The following is a 22,048-nucleotide window of genomic DNA, read 5'->3' as shown; positions in this document are numbered from 1 at the left end:
AACTGCACTGAATGAGTGTGGTCAATCATACAGAATGTGCCCTCTGGTGGTGCCCATGGGTAACAAAAGAAATGGGAACTTGTGGACTAAAAGTTAAATAATTAAATGAATAAATCAAACACTCTGTGTGCTGTAGTTGAGGTGCTATGAACTGTCACATGCAGTTATATGATTTTTCAATGGTTAGTGCTAATAAAAGGATAGTTATTTAAGTTCTATTTAATCTAATGTATACTTCTTAAATACAAAGTATCTCAAGCTGTGCCCAGCAACTACAGTTAATACCAGAAGCTAATACTATTATAATTCATCTATTAAGGACTGTCCCTGTAAAAATAAATAAATAAATGAGACATGAATGAATGGATGGATGTATAGATAGATATAATTTTGTTATAATTTAACATGATTTTTCAAAAAAAAAAAAAAAAAAACATTATAATCAAGTAAACTTCAGTATGTGTTTATCTTGAAATATCACTAAAACTATTAAAGGGTTCTAGAAAAGGCTCTCATACTAGGTTGTTCGAAAAACACATTATTTTTGTAATATTTTTCATTATTACAAAACCTCTCTCCCCAGTCTAGCATGAATGGCTGGAATAGTTCCTGTATGGAGACAGATTAGTCTCAAATATAATTCACGCAAAAAACACGATTCACACATGCGTAAACAATTTCACATGCATGAAACCTAATTCATGTACACACAAAAAAAAATTCACGTGCGTGAAAAAAAAATATATATATATTCACAAAAAGCAATTCACATGCGCAAAATAAAATTATATATTCATAAAATACATTTCACAAATGCAAAACACAATTCGTAGATATACAACTGTGCACAAAAACCTTTGAATGTTTAAAATGTACGAGTGTCTGAATGTACAAATCGTCATTTACTACGAATCCACTCGGATTTGTGTGTGTGTGTTTGTGTTTTTGAGACTTTCCTGGCAGAGCTCTCTTCCCACGTGGGTCTGTCGTACTCTTTACCCAATCAGATGCGAGCTTACCATTCAACCAATCATATCATAAGCCACCGAGAGTGCATTCAGAAGCTCGCAGGCAATCGGGGAGCTGTCAAGATAGAAGCCCATAGAAGCCCTGCCGTTACATTTTAAAATACTATACAAAATAATTAATCAGAATACTTACTCCTGCTCACTCACGCCAAAGAACTCCCTGCCCAAGCTCGCCGTCTCTGCAAGATTAACGATGGCAGTTTGCACGCACAGCTACTAGAAGATTTACATCTGTCAGACAGGTTGCTGACGCCATCAAGCTTAGTTTGAGTCTGCGCGCGTCAGAAACGGAAGTTCTAAAAATCGCTAAAAAAATGGGCTTCACTTGTCTCAATTGAGTTCCAGTTGGGCTGTGTCCATTTATTTTACTGTCGATTGATATACTGATGTAAAGGCTTAATTTCCGTTCTAATTAATCCATATTGCGCAAAAGGTGTGCAGAATCGTGCTCCTTGAATGCACTCTCAGTGGCTTATGATATGATTGGTTGAATGGTAAGCTCGCATCTGATTGGCTAAAGAGTACGACAGACCCACGTGGGAAGAGAGCTCTGCCAGGAAAGTCTCAAAAACACACACACACAAATCCAAGTGGATTCGTAGTAAATGACGATTTGTACATTCAGACACTCGTACATTTTAAACATTCAAAGGTTTTTGTGCACAGTTGTATATCTACGAATTGTGTTTTGCATTTGTGAAATGTATTTTATGAATATATAATTTTATTTTGCGCATGTGAATTGCTTTTTGTGAATATATATTTTTTTTTTCACCCACGTGAATTTTTTTTGTGTGTACGTGAATTAGTTTTCATGCATTTGAAATTGTTTACGCATGTGTGAATCATGTTTTTTGCGTGAATTATATTTGAGACTAATCTGTCTCCATATCCTGCATCAAATGAAGGCCTGCATTCTAAAATACGAAATGTGCTGTGATTGGTTAGCTGGGCCAGTGTGTGCTGTGATTGGTTAGCTGGGCCAGTGTGTGCTGTGATTGGTTAGCTGGGCCAGTGTGTGCTGTGATTGGTTAGCTGGGCCAGTGTGTGCTGTGATTAGCACCACTTTGTGTCTGGTCGGGAAATTTCATGCCCCTTACCATAGCTGCCTGCTGCGAGTTTCAGTGTAAATATTGTGCCAAAGTCAAATCACTTTGAGCGCAATTTAAACCCAGGTGATTGTAACCACTCTAAGCTCGTCTGTTTTGGGAACACTAGTGTGTCTCCGACATAGTGATAACACTCGTTGCAGCTCAACCAAGTCTCATCCCATTCGTCGATATTTGTTATATCACAAATCCCAGAAAATATCCGTTGTAGTCCAAATGAGTTGCTCGTTGTAGTTTTTGAAAAGTGATTTCTGTTAAATAAAATATCTCCTTTTAAATTGGACTTTGAGCTTTGTAACTTTGCAGATCTTTTTTTATGCTCAAACAGCAACATTACAGACTAACTAAAGCTGAAAAAGTGAAAGCATAATAGCACCCCTTTAAATGTACTCTATTAAAATTTGTAAAGATTTTACAACGATCCCTAGTAAAAAAAAAATAAATAAATAAAATATATTAAATAAAAAAATATATATATATATATATATATATATATATATATATATATATATATATATAATATATATATATATATATATATATATATATATACAGTAAAAAGTTATATATTTAAATTAAATTATATTTGGAGTACAACTATTTCTTAATATTAAGCCTAAAATGTGTTTTAATGCCACTATTAATAAGGATCGAATGATCTTTGAATAATATCGGTCCTCAAGTGCAAGATATTTAAAGTGTACCTGAAGTATAAATGCAATAGTTCCACTTAAAATACACTTCAGTATCTATTTTTTCACTTTTTTTTTTCCACTTTTCTCTTTAGTTGGACTTCAGCACTACTTCCACACAATTAAAGTGCATTAAGTAAAAAAATAAATAAATACATAAATTAAAAAATTAATTGTTCCAATTAAGCAGACTTTAAGTATACCAGTTTAGAATACTAAAACGCAGGGTCTTTTTTTAAGTACATAAATATGTAAATGTATTTGTAGTACATTTAGCATGAAATAAATGTATTTCAAATACATTTTAGTATAATTATTTCTCACTAGGGATTTTACAATTATACTAAAAGGCTTTTAACTTACTAAAAAAGTATAAACTATCAATCATAAGACAGAAGGCATATATGGTAGATAGGCCACGGGGGAAGTCGTGGGCTAGTGGTTAGAGACTTTGACTCCTTACCCTAAGGTTGTGGGTTTGAGTCTCGGACCGGCAATACCACGACTGAGGTGCCCTTGAGCAAGGCACCGAACCCCCAACTGCTCCCCGGGCACCGCAGCATAAATGGCTGCCCACTGCTCCGGGTGTGTGTTCACGGTGTGTGTGTGTGTGTGTTCACTGCTGTGTGTGTTCACTTTGGATGGGTTAAATGCAGAGCACGAATTCAGAGTATGGGTCACCATACTTGGCTGTATGTAACTTTCACTTTTTCACTTTTTTTTTTTTTTTGATCATGTTGATAATGTAGAGGCCACATAAATTTGTGTACAGCAGCCTTTAAGGGTTCAAAGCGGTAGAGGATGATGTTCATAAATCTCCCACAGTCCTCAGCTCTGAGCTGCTGTAGGTCATTACTGGGGCTGTGAGCAATCGTCACCAGAGAGAGAGAGTCGTCTTCAGTTCTAACAAATGACCAAAATGAGAACCAAAAGGTCTTGGAAATCCCTAAATGACAGGAAACATAAATCTAGCCGGAGAGAAGCAGAGATTACGTGCTCATACCCCTCTTCAAAACACCTGCTGTACACAGAAATTTGGTGTAGGATTTACTCTGAAACAATTTCCACTTACAAATAATTACAAAGAACCAACTGGCAACACATTCAATTAAATTACTAAATGTCTGTAGGATTTCAGATCATCTACTGTATGTGCTCGTGTGCACTTAAACAATGACTGAATAAACCTTGGCAGACACATTTAAAATGTACACTCCTTCTTTTCTGGAAAATCATGCCACAGATACTGACGATTCATCTGGAACTTTAGATCATCCAGATGTTTTTGTCCAATAAAACGTCCTCCATGAATGACAACAATACAACTACTTCTAATACAACCTGCTAAATCTGAGAATGCTTACACTGTAAAAAAATGATTTTTGAAGTCATAAATAAGACTAGAGTATGTTTTACATGAAAATACGGATTCTGTCTTTCTACTTCAAAATGTCATAATTCATATGTAGCTTTGCCATTATTTGTGAAATTTACTATCAATTTTTGAGTGCTTTTTTTTTAATTAAACTTTGTGTAAACAAAACTATTTTCAACAGACAAATCGAGTTATTCAAAGAGCCCAAGAAAGCTTTAGTTTTCTTCTGTTCTCAGAGGAAATTAACACACCGATCTGAAGAACCCACAATCCAGCAGAGCTAAATGAAGAAATTTTCTGCAGAAGTTGCTCTCCTCATATGTAGTAGGTTGACCATCATATACAGTATATGACACAAATCATTTCAAATTTATGCTTACATAAACCTTCATGAACTCATAGATGCCTTCATTTTTAAGAGTGTAAGATGATCATGCAATATAATCTACAGATCATAATCAAATGAAAAGTGAGTCAGATTCCATCTAACATTCACTCACCGATTTGTAGAGCAAAGCAGTTTGATAAAGAAAAACAAAGAACCTCTACATTTCCATTGAGAAGAAGCACTGAAGAAGGTGTACACTTTATTTCTCTCAGCTTAGGATTCTTGTTTCTCATAAACTGAGTTTCTGTAGTTGAGCGGCTGCTGTAGAGTGCTGGGTTCAGCTGTGCTGTAGAGAGTAAGGAGGAGAGAGGCTGAGGGTGACAGGGTTATGGAAATGGCAGAACCGCTGTGGCTGTGAGTAATCTGAGGCTAATTCTGGCCACGGCTGGGAGACACCATGATGGAGGGATCTGCACTCCTCCGCTGCTCTTCCTCTTCAGCTACAGAAGGAATCAGAGAGCCTGCGGCTGATGTCCTCATCCGGAGTCACACACTTCACCTGGACTGACCCTCCATATGCACAACACTCATATGCTTCCTTTAAACAGAGATCACTGAACACATTCAAGCACTCCATATTCCAGAGACAGAGCAAAGCTGCATTCTGCTCTCTCTATAAAATACTGCGAGTGAAAACATGAAAACATTCAAGAAATGCTGAGGTCATATTGAAGATATAAAGAATGCTGCTAACTAAACGGTAGCCTTTGTTTTTTTTCATACTATGGAGGTCAATGGCTACCGTCAACTGTTTGGTTACCAACATTTTTCAAAATATCTTCTTTTGTGTTCAGCAGAAGAAAGAAACTCAAACAGGTTTGGAATGACATGAGGGTTAATAAATAATGACAGAATTTTCATTTTTGGGTGAACTGTTCCTTTAAACTGACATTATTTCAACCATATTTAAACGTTAAAGGTCGCTCATTTGCAGTCTGGTTGTGAAACACCAATTGATTTCATTACTTTCTAGGTGAAACAATTGAGATATCACAGATACACTATTAAATATTCATAAAGAAGCCAAAAATGAGGAGGCCAGCAACATGTAAATAACAAAGTGATACTCTGGAGAGCCATTATTGCAGAGAGCCAATGGCTCAGTTAAATATTGTATTGACATGAGACAAAGAGTTAAAGCCACACTTTCACACAGCGCCCATTGTGACAGGTTTTAGAAATCCACAGGCGGCCAGTGACATGAAACAAAAGAGATGGGCTGTGCCTTTTGTCACTGGTTAAACTGATATGTGGTGGTGGTCAGACAACAGTCTTGACCGCTCAGAACAGAGCAAAACATCAGGACAAAAGGCCAGCCTCTGTTCAGCATCAGCACAGAAGATTTGACCTCTAAATCAAAGGACTGATCGGTCACAACAACAAACCAACGCAACACTTCTTGTGCTGTTTTTTTCAAGAGCATGTCAACCAAATATAGAAATCCACAATCTAATGCATTTAACACAGGGATTACTTCTTGAATATCATGGTGCCGTAAAACTCAATGCAACACAGTCTCGTTGCCAATGTGAAAGGGAACTTAGACTTACTAAAGTTTCAAAAACTTTAGTTTAAAGGGATAATGAAAACTCAGTCGTCATTTACTCACCCTCAAGTTATTCCAGACCTGTCTGAGGTTTTTTTTCTGTTAAGCACACACAAAAAAAACATTCCATAGTATTGGGGGGAGGGGGGGTACTATGGGGAGTCAATGGCTACCGGTAATTAAACAGTTGATGGCAGCTATTGAATTTCATAGTATGGCAACTGGTTGGTTACCAACATTCATCAAAATATCTTCTGGAATAAGTGGAGGTTGAGCAAATGACAGAATTTTCATTTTTGGGTGAACTATCCCTTTAAGTCCTACTCTATGCCTTTGGCGTGTTCTTTAAACCTTTAAGTTTTGTGAAGTACACCCTAAAGTAACTTTATATTCAGCTGTAGAGAGATCATCAGAAAAGCATCAGAATCACACAGCACTTCTTTACAGGTGCTGATGTAGAAACATTCCAGTGAAAAAAACTTTGTTCAGAAACAGATGTAAGTGCAGTTATCACGAATCAAATATTAGTAGAGAGTGTTTTACAGACAGGATTTGAACATTTCCATGCACAAAACATGAACAAATGCAACCGTACTGACAAAGCATCAGTTCTGCGGACACAAAACAAGATCTTATCTGTGTTTGGCCTTCACTTACCTTCTGTTCCTGGACAATTACAGACGCTTATCTCTAATCCCACAACTACAGCTCAGACGTCTGGCATTTCTATTTCTTATTTGGAGGTCAGATACAGAAATTAAGAGAAAGCGAAATGGCTGAAGCCCTGGACAGGCCGGTCTGAGCACGGCGCTCATTTTGTTCCCAGGCATTGTGATCGGAGCTGTTTGTCCAATAAAAAGGCAAACAATGACATTCCGTAGCTTGCAACTGTATTCAGGGCTCAACTTCACAAAAGTACAGCGGGGCTCTGAGATATATCACACCTCAAAAATGCACTGACTTATGCATACATATATATATCAATAAATACAAATATATTTACCACACACACACACACACACACACACACACACACACACACACACACACACACACACACACACACACACACACACACACACACACACACACACTTACCTACACTTGTCTGCCCCGCTGTCAAATCAACAGTGTTTTTATCAGTTTGAGGTGCATGGTAAAGCTGGAATATATTACACAACTTCTGAACAGATTTTTGTCCAAAACTTCTGTTCGCTAGTTTCTTAAAGACGGTCAGCAGTTAAAATATTTATCAAAAAATCAAATGGTGTATGATGCGCACAGACAGATTTTTTTTAGCTTCAGACTTTGATTCCATCCAGTTAAAAGATACGTATTAAACATGTTTGATTTTTTGAGCAGATTTGACGATACATTTTGTTTTCATTTGTCTCTGCATTTGAAATGACCTGAAAACACGGTAAGCGTGTGTCATTTTGTGTATGATGCCCTGTTTTTCTCTGCAACATTTACAAAGTCAACAAGTGTATGATGCCTAGTGTCTAAAAATCGATTCCGATTTTAAAAGTCATTTTGTGTATCCCAGCCTTCAGTGTGTTTGATCTTGAAAAAGCATGAGCTAGCAATGAACAATAATGAATCAATCATTTATTAATATTAATGTTAAATTCTACATATACTAACAAATTTATTAATGTATTTAAACAAACATGACATATTAAAAAAACGACTTACGTGATGCAATTAACATAAAGTATGCAAAACATGTTTAAAAACAAGTGTATTTGTATTTTGTGCATTTCCCACACTGATAATTTAACTTTAAATATATCTGTTTAGGCATTTCAAATAAATGTTGTTTATAATGAATGCTACTGTTTGTTTTATACTTATATGTTTAATTCCTGCTCTCTCCTGAATAATGCCAACTTTTTATTTTTTTTTAATCTGACACAGACACACAGTGTACTCACCTGTCCTCACGGATGAAGGGAGTCAGGAATCGGCTGGAATCATCGTCATGGCTGCTCTGCTGGCTGCTCTGTTGACTACTCTGCTGACTGCTGGAAAACAGTCATAATGATAAATGATAAATGTCAATAAAGATGTCGTGACAACATTAAACACATGTCTGTCCAACTACTAACTACTCTATGTTTGAGGTAGGTTTTTGAAAGAAGTCTCATATGCTCATCAAGGCTAGTTATATATTAATAATAATATAGTTAAATATTATAAGAAAAGAAACTCAAAGTTGAATTTTCAGCATCATTACTCCAGTCTTCAGTGTCACATGAGCCGTCAAAAATCTTTCTAATGTGCTGATTTGCAGTTCAAGAAACATTTCTGATTATTACACAACTCTGTACAACATGTACAGTACATCATGTACAATTTTTTTTTCACAAAATAAGAATGACGATTTTTCAAATATATCCAAAAAATAAAAATAATAATAATAATTTTGCACCGGATTGCATTGTGTGGTAGTTAATAAAAATGCCGATAAAATTAAATGATAATGTCCTTGCAGAAAATTACCAGTACATGTTTTTTTTTTTTTTTTACAGTGTCAGTTTTAATATACTTGTCAAAACAATAAAAGCAGTCAAAGGTCAAAAGTTTTGGTTTCAATGACAAAAAGATCTATGTTAAATACACCAAATTCAAAATGTACCATCAAACTTACTTCTTCACCTAGTAAAAATTCTACAAAAAGCACATCATATTTTGTGAGAAAGTGGGACGAGCTTAAGCAAAACAGGCACTATTTTTGGAATGATACACTGTCATACTTTTCTTTGAGAAGAAAGTTCAGAAGGACAGCATTTATTTGAAATAAAACTCTTTTGTAACATTGTCTTTACTGTCACTTTTTATCTTTTTAACTTGTCCTTGCTTATTTATTTAAAACAAAAATAAATATGAATCCTACTGACCCTAAACTTTAGAATGGTAGTGTAGCAAAGGTTTCATGCCTATAGAGTCTAAATACAAACCATTATATTTTGTAACATGTTATAAAACGGCTATAAAAGCTGATTGTTTTAAAAGTAGCAGTCAGTTGCATGTGGTATTTTCTCTTTGATAAATGTGTCCCTATGATTTCTCCACAAGAGGGTGCAGTCACACAGACACCATTAACAGCATACAATCCCAGGAATAAAAGAAACCGAGCCACATGTAGAGTTTAACAAGCGCTGATCGCTGAAAAACACCAGCAGTGCTTTACATGCTTTATAAGGGTTTCTGAAACCAACGCTGAACAAAGGGCATTTCGTTTCAAATTCATGCTATATAGATTAAAAATCTCCAGTGAATATTTATAATAATCATTCAATTCTCATCCTCATTACCTGTTTTTTTGGTCACTGTTAGATTATTGTTGTTCCCTCTCCTTAAATAACAAGATTAAAACCGGTATCATTTCCCTCAGTTTTGTTCTCTGTATCAGTGCTTCTGTAATCAGATGAGTTTCAGCCACCAATTTCTGCTTTTTTTCTCTTGGTCCCAAAATTTCAGTGCATCCTTAATTTAAACTTTATCATTAAATGTACAACTTGTGGACACTGTCATGCAATTTGAAGAAGTAAAAAGCAACCAATTGTCTATTCTAGTATGAAGTACAAAATAATCCCATTGGGCATGCTGGATCTCCTCGTTCCATCAACTGCAGGGATTTATGGGAGACACGCTCAGGTGAGTGCAGGTATTTGCTTGTGGTGACTACAGGTTACACACCAACAGGAAACTCCTATCTGCAATTCAAATGACACAGGCAAATTTCTCATTTATGGTCAGCTGGTCTGACAGCATTTGACCCGTGTGGGCGAATCTTGTTTGCTGAAGACACTAGAGATTTAGCCTCTGTCTGAATGCGAGTTTATGTGTGTACATATGCCTGAGGGTCTGGACTTTTCTCAGAATGGGTCCTTGCGTATAACTATAGTGGATTGAGGCTCGACGTGGCCTAGAACGCTTCTGAATCATTCATCACAGTTGCCTGTCTGACGCTTTGTGTGTGTTTTAACCGCTGCTGAAACAAAACCCCAGTGCTTTCAGGCCAACGGCACAGGCTGACGTCAGACTAGGAACCCGCTGCTCTGCAGTGTGTTTACTCAAATGGCATTTTTTTCAGAATGTTTGACAGATTCATGGTAACTATTTCAATTTTTATTTTTTTTTTATGTTGAACTTTAATGTTTAATGTCAACTTACAAACGTAACTACAACATGATTCAGTTAACATTCTCTTCATTAAAAACCTGCAAAACCATCTGCTTAAAGAAAGTTCTATTTCAAGAGCAGCACACATGAAGAGGTCAAACTGATGTAAATGTAAAACAAATTCACTTTTTAAATGTCTTTGCACAAAAGATACATGCAATATGAAGACAAATATTGTACAATCTTGTCTTTAAAATATATCCTATATAACATATACGTTCAGAAATAATATAAGAAAAATTTGAAATATTTCAAAAATTTTGGCATTCAAAAAAAAAAAAAGTCTGAATTTGAACAAAGAAAATAATAGCAGCTATAATAACAGTCACATGAATTATCAACCATTAAGAGTTTCTTTACAGGTTTTTCATTCCACTGCACTGCTTTTCCATTGTTGTTTTTTTCTATGTAAACATGTGCTTGATGGATGTTGTTTGATGGAGTCTTTTGCAGCATCTTCATCTCGCATTTCATAACCTTGAGTTTTTCCCACCATTCTATATCTCATATTTTTTAATACAAACACATTCTTTATGTATATCCTCTTAGGACTAGCAATATGTTCAACGTTAATACGGTTGGATCATGATTAATGATATTTTTAATGCAGGAAGGATGCATTAAATTGATTGAAAGTGAGAATAAAAGTCATTTATAATGTTAAAACGACAGCTATTTCAAATTATATATTTTCTTTTGAACTTTCTATTCATTTTTATCTAAGAATCCTGAAAAAAAGTATCACGGTTTCCATGAAAATATAAAGCAGCAAAAACTGTTTTCAGCATTAATAATGATAATAAATGTTTCTTGAGCAGCAAATCAACATATTAAAATGATTTCTAAAGAGAATCATGCGACACTGAAGACTCAACTTTGCATCACAGGAATAAATTACATTGTAAAACATATTCAAATAGAAAACAGTTATTTTAATTGTAATACTATTTCACAATTTCACTGTAGTTACTGTATTTTTGATCAAATAAATGCAGCCTTGGTGAGCATAAGAGACAATTTTCAAATACATTTTAAAAAATCTTACCGACCCAAAACTTTGAACGGTAGTGCATAGATGTAGATATTTTGAAATAATCTAAATAAATATAAATTCATGCAGCTCTTCCAATCAGCTGCTCACTAAACAAGCACTCAGTTTAAGGCTTTCCCACGGACTTTAACCTTGCATTATGAGAACAGTTTTACACCTACTCCCCTCCTGCAGTGAAAAAAACAACTCTTATATCTGAAATATTAACATCCACGGACTCTCTCAGCTGGAAGGTGCACACTTTAGGTCCCCATGTCTTAAAATAGCACCAGAAGCTCTTATCAGAGCAAGGCAGACTGTGAAAGATCTGGATGCATCTCAGTGAGACACTGCACACACAAGCCCAGATAAGAGACCTTACTGAACCCAGATTCAGATATTATAGAATAGCACACAAAGATGAGGAAATCAAGTGAGATACAAGAAGGAATACCTTAACTACTGTGCTTATATTGGCTGTAAATGAACCCGAGCTTAAATTCTGTAGTGTTTCAAAAGATATGCTTGTCTTATTTCCATTACAATAAATGGGAACTGAAGCAATCAAGCTTTAAAATGGATGTGAAAACACCATCAAAGTGTCTCGCATGCCACATTTCAAATCTAAGTCATGCAATAGCTTTGGCAACACATAATAAATGCTGCAAAATCTGAGTTTAAAAGGCTACGTTTTGTATGCTGCATGAGCAAAATGATCTGAACTACCACTAAGTCTCTGAGCTCTGAGTACAAATCTGAAAAATGCTGTGTTCAAATGCATGTGAGCAGGTTTATTAAATGCATTAAAATGTAAACACTTATGCTGATATAATGAATTATGAGTAGTGTATTTGCTAACAACAACAACACACCATATGGAAAAAGGGACGACTGTTATAAACAGTACAAACCTGTTATTTATGTAACACTTTGTTGGAAGAGTGTTAATTTTTCAGGTCATTTCAAGAGCAAAATGTGTGTGTTTCTTTACAGTAACTTGACGATTAACGATTATCTTTGTGCATTTGGTAGACACTTTTATCTGAAGCGGCATTTATGAAACACATTTTAGCACTTCTTCACACATAACCTGGGACCAGCATTGTAATACAGCAACCCTCAAATCAAAAGAATATACTCAACCCATCAAATCAGTCTTAAAACCTCTTATGATTAATAACTTGCATTTTGCTTCATCTATAATTGACATGTATTATATAACTGTACAGCTGTGCGTCTGCATTCAGCGCCTTTCAAATCACATGTCTATGTCCCATCTCTAAAAATAGAATGACGATACTTAGGCCTATATGATCATAATAAGTGATATTATATGTCTTGCTGATCATATTTAGAGTACTAGCGTATCAGAGACTGGTAATTAACAACTTTAGAACTCGAGGCTGATTCATCAAATCATCTAGCGGTTGTATTGACAATAGGTGCTAACAAAAGCTCAATGTTTCAATTCTTTACTTAATTTACTGTATCCTTCATATAGTCAATTCTTTAATGTGGAAAACTAGCTGCCAGGATGTTGGAGTCAGCCTCTATACATTCCTGTGAATCTACACTGAAGAAAAATAACAGAACACTTCACTGTAAGAAGCATAACAGTCATGATGATAGTACAAATGATGCAAGGTGAGAGCATTCTGGGTGGTTGAGATCATTATTGTGGATGATATATGCATCACTAACAGTTTCACACACACACACACACATTGAACAAAATGAACAAAACATTATTTAAAAAAAAAAAAACAAACATGAAATTTAAATAAGAATATTGGGTTGTGTTGATGTAGTCTTCTTCTAGCTTCAGTCTAAAGGTCAGTGAGCACAATGCTGAGTCTCATGTTTCCAGTGTTCAACCATATTAACATGATCTGATCTTATCATCTGGTTAATATGAAACCTTGAAGGTTTGTCTGGTGGTCTTGACTTGAACTTTGCACATATCTGCTATAATTAACAAACACAAAACCACAACACGTGAACATAACCCAATAACAGCAAAATAAAATAAAAAGATAAGATAAGATAAAATAAGATAAAATGAGATAATGAATGGCCTAAATAATTAGCATCAGCTGTAGATGTGGTGACAGTAAAATATAAAACTAACTAAAGCAGGGGAAAAAAATCCTTAATAGGGTTACATGTAGCACTGCTGAAATTGTGATACTGATTTAAAATATCAAAGACTAAAAGAAAAGTTGCATAATAAATGAAGGTATTGTAATATATACTGTATGAAGAGTTGCACATCTGTGACTTTGTGACTGCACATCCGTTGAATTCTACATTTAATGCACCAAGTTTCACCGCACCTATGCTGTACACATGATGCATTAAAAAGAAATTGCTCCCATTATAATCAAAGAAAGCAGTCTGGACTGAAATCACCCAGATGCAACACCAGTGCTATTACACCTTCTCTACAGCACACTTTCTCTGACTCCCTTAACTCACATTTTCTCCTATACTTTATGAAAACCTGGGCTTAAATCGTTTGAGCTTAAAAGGGACATCTCTTTCACACAGGCAACACAGACTTTGTAATTCAATTTTTCCTCTCATTGTTTTAAATGAGCCACAACATTTAATTTGTGCCGCTAAATTACATTACGGGCTCTCCTGTAAAGAAACATTTATTACTTTCCGTTTAGCAGTCCTGTTTTGTTAAAAGCAACCTACAGCACAGCGTGCCGGAGACCCCGGATATAAGTACATTACTCAAGGACTCGCTTTCTGCTTAGAACTGAAGCTACAATACAGTACGTAGCTGTAGCACACAGCTTGCATATGAAACATGATACGAAATGATGCAAATAATCAGAGGTAAACAAATATTGTTTTTAATATCCCAGCCGAATCAGTTTTTGTGGCTTCTCAACTTCCTAGTGCAAATTACTGTCAAAGCATCAAGAGAGGCAGAGACTGTAACTCCACTGTGTCTCTCTTTTCCAGCTGGAGCATTTGGGCAGGCATTGCGGGTAATTTGGTTTATTAACTAATTTTTTTATTAAGCAGCCATGTAATAAATGGGATAATCTACTGTGGGCTGCTCATTATCATTAATAAACCACAACAAAGTGACCCCAGAACCACCACTGGCCAAAACTATCGCATTTAGCAAGTTAATCTTTCAATTCAACAGTCAGTGTGCCCTCTGCAGCAACTTAACAAGCAAGCCATCCCAAAATAAGACTACTTGCTGCTAGAAATCACCAAATGTGACGTGACTGAAGCGCATGTCTGAAACACCAACCTGCTCTCACTGCCTTGCTTCTTCCTCTCTCGCACCTTCAGCCACTTTCGAAGCAGGAATCGTTTGCGCCGGGGCGAGGCGCTTGGGGTGGAGCTGTTCGACCAGGCCGCGTCCTCGTCGCTGGATGGCGTGATTTCGATGGAGGGCAGCTGGAGGTACTCTTTGGAAGCCGAGTGTGATCCAGGGTGCCGCAGCAGCCCGTTCTCAAGGCGCTCCCGCTCGCTGGGCAGCTTTTTCATTCGTCTCATCTTAAACCGTCGGCGCCGCAGGGTGGGGGTGGACGAGCTGGACCAGACGAGGCTGTCGGGACCGCCTCCGCTCCCACCGCCCTCCTCCTCTCCATGGCTGGACTCGTCCCGGGGGACGTGCACCTGGAGGGACGGCGGTCGAAGGGTGTCCGTCATGCTCCGAGCTCACCACCCCTGCCTCTGTGATCACCGGTGAGATTATTAACAGAGACGCTACGGTTACTTCCCCGCTACCAGGAAAGGTGAGAGGCTAACCGGGGAGCTGTCCGGGTTAAAGATTCAAGAGGAAACTGAGGTGTTAAGTTGATCACGAGTCCTCCAAGACTTGTCTGATCAAAAGCCGAATAATCCACTCCTGCGCTGAACAGGTGTTTGATTTCTTCACAGAGTCCTTTCTTGATGATCGATTGAACTCTTTCTTCTTGTTTTACTGTAGCTGCACAATTACCAGCACCTGATGGTGTTTGGGAGGATGAACTGGTGGAGGTGAGTGAAAATGATGGGAGCATGTGTGGCCTACAGCGGTATTAGATGACAAAGGAGGGCTCTTTTCTCCTCCCTGAAGATAAAACATGCATAAGGGGTAGCTATCAGTGTAACAGTACTCCAGGACTCCCCGTAGGTCCGAGACGGTTTCACACACATGAACACAAGCATAAACACTCAGACTATAGAAATGCCCTGTGTGTTTTTTGTTAAAGATGCTAGAAAATCTCTCCTGAGTACAGTCTGGTTATCCAACAACAATTCTGAGGATGGATGGTAATGTCTGGAGCCAGAATTGTGAGTTGGTCACTTTCCTCAGGTTGCTGTTCCCACAATGCTCTGCATCTCAGTCTTCCGGCACATACGGTGCCTTCAGCCTACAGATTAGAGTAAGGTGATAGGATGCCAGGTAACTGGGACACTGGTGACAGAAGTTGTAAAGTTGTAAACACAAAGGTATTGTTAAAAATGCATGCAAAGTTACAAACAGCCACAAGCACACATTTATACACAAGACCCAGCAAGATGCACCACCAAACACACAGATGAATCAGCAAAAAAACAAAACAAAAAAACAAACAAAAAACCCTTGTAAAAAAGCACAGTATTTGTGAGAGTGCACACACATACATACATACAGTACTCATCTGAATGAGCACTGAAACCACACACTGAACTGGGATCTCTGAATGAACTGAAAAAATAAAAATAAAAAATCCAGATTTCATTTATTCTTTCTATCAGTTTCAATACTATTAAAAAAAGTTTTTTTTTTTTTTTGGTCTGTTATGCATGCTACAGAATTGTTCACAAACAAACAAACAAAATTAAATAAATAAATAAATGTTTTGCTAAAAACTTTAAGGTTTTGCCAAACCCGTAAGACATTCTTGCTCAACACAGAACATGTTCATGCTAGTTTTTTATAGTTTAAATAAATGAGAATGGGGACTTAGTGACGAAAAGCATCACAGAAAGTCCACATGACTATATCCTTTAAAGAAGTACACTTATTTTGATGTGCTGACTATCATACTAAAGCACGTTATAAATTTGTAGTATGTTATTCGATATCACGTTCAAAGTTTATATTTTTTAAATGTACTAAATTGCAACTTCATAACAAATGTGTCAAATATATTTAAATGCACGACTTACAAGTTTCAATAAAAAATATATTGAAGCATATTTTAGTTTACATTCAGCAGTACATTCTACCTATCTTTTAAAGAAGTAAATGTGAAATTACATATAAAGACATACTAAGTGGGTCAGAAAACACTCTTAAGTTGCAACTAATTGCATTTTTATTTAATTTAAAGTATTATACTATTTACATTTAATTGTAACTAACATGCAATTAAGTGTTTGAAAACACTGCACTTAGTTCACAATTAAAGTATATTATTTACATATAACATTTGGTGTATTTAAAGATAAATAAGGGTCTTTTGATGCCATATGACAGCTTTGTCTGAAAAATTCTTGTCTACTTCAGCTGCCAATAGAATATGGTTTGATTTTAGTGATTCTGAACACAGCTGGTTCTTGCATGTCTTGTAGGCAATCTGAGAAAGAGATTATACAGCTTCGGCAAACGGGATTTTTTTTCAGTCAGTTATTTAAATTTCAGCTTGTTTCTCACAATAAAATATCATGTCACTTCAAAAGAATTTGGATTTTTTTTTTTGGAGCATTTTAGTGTATCTATTCACATTAATCATATGAAATAGAGCTGTGTGAACATTTTGCTAAATATCTCCTTTTGTGTTGCACAGAAGAAAGAGTGCCATATGGACTGAACTGACTTGAGGGTGAGTAAATGATGACAGGGTATTCATTGTGCTTTGGAAAAGTGCTGGGAATAACCTCAAACTGCAAAAAGCACCTAGATTTAAAGCACAACACTGTGGCTTTACTATAAATCATTAGAGATGTTTATTCATCACAAACTGTAAAACGATTTTATACTACAGGGGCAGTGTTTAGCTAAAGATGAGAGCAATAAATAACCAGATAGTGCAAACACAAGCCTGACTAGAGTAATCAGGAGCCAACGAGAGTCATATAAACACCCTGACCGCTGACCTAGTACTGAGAAACTCAAATACAATCCAGCTGACATCCAATATTTAAACAATCACTTCCACTAAACTGTTCTGGCCTATAACACACAAGACAACACCAAAGGCCATACCCCAAATAATAAGAACAAACATCAGTCTCTGATTAGTTTATCTGATTTTTGTTTTTAAATGAAGCAACAAGATCAATATGCTAAATACAAATGAGAGGAGAAAATGTACGTTGAACAATACCATTCCACATTTCTCCACTGCAGAACAGCAGGAAGCCTCTGTCAGGTTGTGAGCAAACTGTTATGTTGACGGATAATGACAGGATTGGGTTACTTTGAAATGAGAAGTTGTGTCATTGTGTCAAGGCTAAAGCAACATAACCCAGCTTCTCTTCCTTGCTCTCATTAACAGAATGACACACGCTATTCTCATTATTAGAACACGTGTGAACTAGAGGTGAGGAGCTGTCATATTTATGATCTCTTATCCTGAGTTATCCTGGTGTTCATCTCCAGTAAAGCTGTAGAAGGTTTGTGAATAAAGAAAGACGCTCATAAATAGTGGTCGACCGATATTGTTTTTTTTGACAGCCGATGCCGATATCTTGGAAAGCATATATATATATATATATATATATATATATATATATATATATATATATATATATATATATATATTAAGAAATTTTAAATCATTTGACAATGGATTAAAAAATAAATGTGTAAAATAAACACTTATACTTTAGATGACAAAGCATTTTTTCACAAATGAATATTTAATACAAATATAATTAAAAAGGAAGTAAACACTGTAACTAACAGGGCACTCAGTATTCTGGGAAGTTAGTGTTGATTTTGTAATCATATTTTTCAAATAAAGCCAGGGTAACACTCATTTTACATACAGCACACAGAGAAAATGAGATTAATATGACACTGGGCAAATGCAAAAAGCACAGCATAATTTGAAATCAAGAGTTTAATGTTTAACGCATTCAATTCACACAGACCGACCGTCACGCAGAGAACACATGATCATGCTGGAGAAAAATGCACACTTCACACGATCTCACAGATGGGTTCAACTAAGTTTACAAGGTAAATTAAATGTTCATTAGCCATTAAAAGATTTGTTTAAATCATATAAATGCGTATTTGCTTAATGCTGACGGCAAATGAGAAAGTATTATAATGTTTGCCTTTCTATTACTAATAATATAAAAGCCATCGTTATAATACTTTTTGTATACATTAATTCCTTTGTTTAACCGTTCTATCTGATTATTAGACAGACTTATATCCGTATTAGACAGAACTGTTAACAACGACAGTAAACAAGAGGGAGAATGTGAGCACTGTATGCTCAGGCGCTGCCTTTCTCAGCAGTCAAAATAAAAGTCCTGCCTCAAACACATCGGCCAAGCAGAGAAACTTATCGGCCGATGCCGATATTTGAAAAATGCCAAAAATCGGCCGATATATCGGTCAACCACTACTCAGAAAAACTATCCAAAGGACACATCCACAGTGGGAGTATTATACTTAACTGAAACTAAAACCATAAAACGTTTTTGTTACTTGAAATGAAATAAAAGTTACACTAATATGAAGCAAAATATATAAAACAACTTTTAAAAATGCATTTATTATTTTATTCTATTCGTGCCAAGGCAACTTTTTAAAAACTATATAGGCATACAGTATCTAAAATAATAATAATAATAATAATTACAAAAATTAGAAAATGCACAACAAAATTACTAAAACTGTGAAATGAAAATATAAATATAAAAGACATTTATAATATTAATAAACTATAATAGTATCTCAATGATACTTAAATAACAGTCTTTTTAGCATTAGAACATACAACTGTCAAATATTTACCAAAAGGACAGAATATAAATTCCTCTTCCTTTTGCCTGAAACATGCAAATATGATTGCTACAGGCAAGATGAATATGAAAATAGACATGCAAACGCAATCAGAAACTATGTTTGTAACAGCTTTCTCAAAATAACATCACAGACTTGCTCTGTTTATCTAACAAGTCATATACTGAAAAATTTCCCTTAAACATTACATTAAGATTTGTATCAAAGTTGACATGAAGACCAAGTGTGGAACACGTTTTCTGTATCGAAACTTGTAGTTTGTCCTATGTTTATATATATATATATATATATATATATATATATATATATATATATATATACTGTATATATAAAACCTCAAGAAGGATTGCCAATAGGAATTACAAGCCAGATGCTAATGACATCTACTGTATGTGCTCATATGCTAAACCTTGACAATGTTAATTTTAAGCAGATATTTACATTACAAATGTACTATTATTTATTTCAAGTAAATATTATTGACTTGTACTGTACTACACTAATTTAATAATGAACAGGAGAGTTAAAATGTGTTCTAAATATGCATTAAATGCTTAGTTTTGCGTGCTAGTATGGATGTTTAAAAAGTTTCATATGAAGGACTTATCGAAACATCATATCCTCCCATTTAAGCCCAGTGAAAATGAATATTTTCCATATTTTCCATATAAATCATTTACAGTGAAAGGAGAGACGATCCTCCTGCTGGGATCAGAGATATTTGAAGAGTGCTGTTAATTAGAATATGAAGACACCAGCTCGCATTACAGATATCCTTCATCAGAACAGAATAACTTCAACAGCTTTACACAACCAAGGTCATGTGGACGAGGAAAAACAAAATTCCCCAATCATATCAAAGCTAAAGTTAAGTAAAGTCCTGTCCTACATGATTACAAGCATTCAGGAGCACAACTGTTTGTTTTCAGTAATGTTACATTACTAAAGTTTGCAAATGTGGATTCACATCTATCTAATCAAACACTGAATTTTAAAAACTCACAAAAAGAAAATATATTAACAAATATAGAACACACTGATAACAGTCTGATCATCTGAATAGCTGACAGTTCATTCTTCACTTTGATTTTATCTGTCGCCTTCTAAACTCTAGTAACATTTAGAGTGCAATCACAGATTCAGATCAAAACCTGTGCCTGAAATTGCTTAAATGCATTAATGCATTTGTCGACATCATGAGCGATTTAGGTTTGTTTCGTAACCAGCAGGCGTGTTTTTCTCTGTGGAGACTCACAGCAGGAGTTTGAGGAAGATTTCTCTCTGATTGCTGGAGGGGCTGTGTGATGAAAGGCTGGAGAGAAACTACATTCTGCTTGATGTGCTGTAACACCCATAGAGATGTGACTGTAATCTGGTTAGATCCAAACACTTGCACACCAGCAGTCCAGGATTCCCCTTCCCTCCACTGACTTAGTGTGAGGGCAACTGCTGTATAATACAGAGGGCTACTCATCTTTACTCATTTGAAATGCTATAATTAGAAAGTGTTTGATGTAAGATGAGACATGAAGTATACAGACACAAGGGACATGTGCCAGAACCTAGGCAGAGAATATGAACCAGGAAGCGTAAAACAACGTTTGAACACAAAACTCTTCAATTAAAATCCAGATAGACCACCTGAAGATAAACTGTACAAAATGCTGATCATTGTTAAATTATTTTCATTACACTTACAGACATTCTTCACTAATTATCATTACCATAATGTGAAATATTGCATATTGCCATAATTGTAAAAAATCTATATAATATAATATAATATAATATAATATAATATAATATAATATAATATAATATAATATAATATAATATAATATAATAATTTGTAAATTATAATATTTTTTACTATAATGTGAAAAATGTCATAATTGTAAAGCAAAAAAAACATATAATATAAAATAACAGATATAATTTGTAAATTATTATATTTGGACTGTAATGTGAAAAATTGTATCTCATAACTGTAATGTGAAAAACAACATAATTTGTAACTTACTATTTGTGCTCTAATGTAAAAAATTCCACCGCCATAATTCTAATGCAAAAATATAACATAAGATATAATGTAATATAATTATATAATATAAATTGTAAATATAATATTTGTACTGTAAACAGTCAAAATTGTAATGCAAAAAATATAAGATATAATTTGTAAATTATATATTTGTACTGTAATATGAACAAATCACATGCAAAAATATATATAATATAATAATTTAATATTTGTACATTATAATTTATGTGTAGTAGTATTTGTAGTAATGCCTTTTATTCAAAGAGAGTTTAATAAATAAATAAATAATAAAAATCATGTTCAGATGATTTTCATTACTATTTTTCAGGATAATTCTCATTATATTAAGTAAAACATTCACACATTAAAGTAATGAGAATTTTGGGAAACTTATCTAAGGTATCTGCATTGTGCTCCTTTCTGTTGTTCTTCTTCTAGCTGTGTTTGAACGTCTTCTATGCTGTCTGCTCTCAGTAAGGCTGTAGAAATATACAGCCTTACTGTATAAGACTGCTGACTCACAAATAACATTAAGGTGGAATGTGCAAAATCATGAAGCGAACTGTTTCAATGGCAAAATTGTTTAGTACAATTAATCACACTAAATGAATGTGTTAAATTGACAGCCATACATGTAGCATGCCAAAATGTTGTAAAACATTAAAATAAA

General features: G+C 35.1%; 1 protein-coding gene across 1 annotated transcript in view; it reads right to left on the bottom strand.

The window, feature by feature from the left end:
* LOC109109278 (protein Aster-B-like) overlaps positions 1–22,048 on the bottom strand; it is a 111,478-nt gene that overhangs the window by 51,610 nt on the left and 37,820 nt on the right. Inside the window, 2 exon segments of the mRNA XM_042774820.1 lie at positions 8,073–8,162; positions 14,631–15,785. Of these exon segments, the coding sequence (XP_042630754.1) occupies positions 8,073–8,162; positions 14,631–15,034 (494 nt within the window). The 5' untranslated portion in view covers positions 15,035–15,785.

Source organism: Cyprinus carpio, chromosome A18 (assembly GCF_018340385.1).
Source record: "Cyprinus carpio isolate SPL01 chromosome A18, ASM1834038v1, whole genome shotgun sequence".
Lineage (NCBI taxonomy): Eukaryota > Metazoa > Chordata > Actinopteri > Cypriniformes > Cyprinidae > Cyprinus > Cyprinus carpio.
Note: the sequence above shows the minus strand (reverse complement) of the source record. Positions and strands in the feature narration are given on the sequence as shown.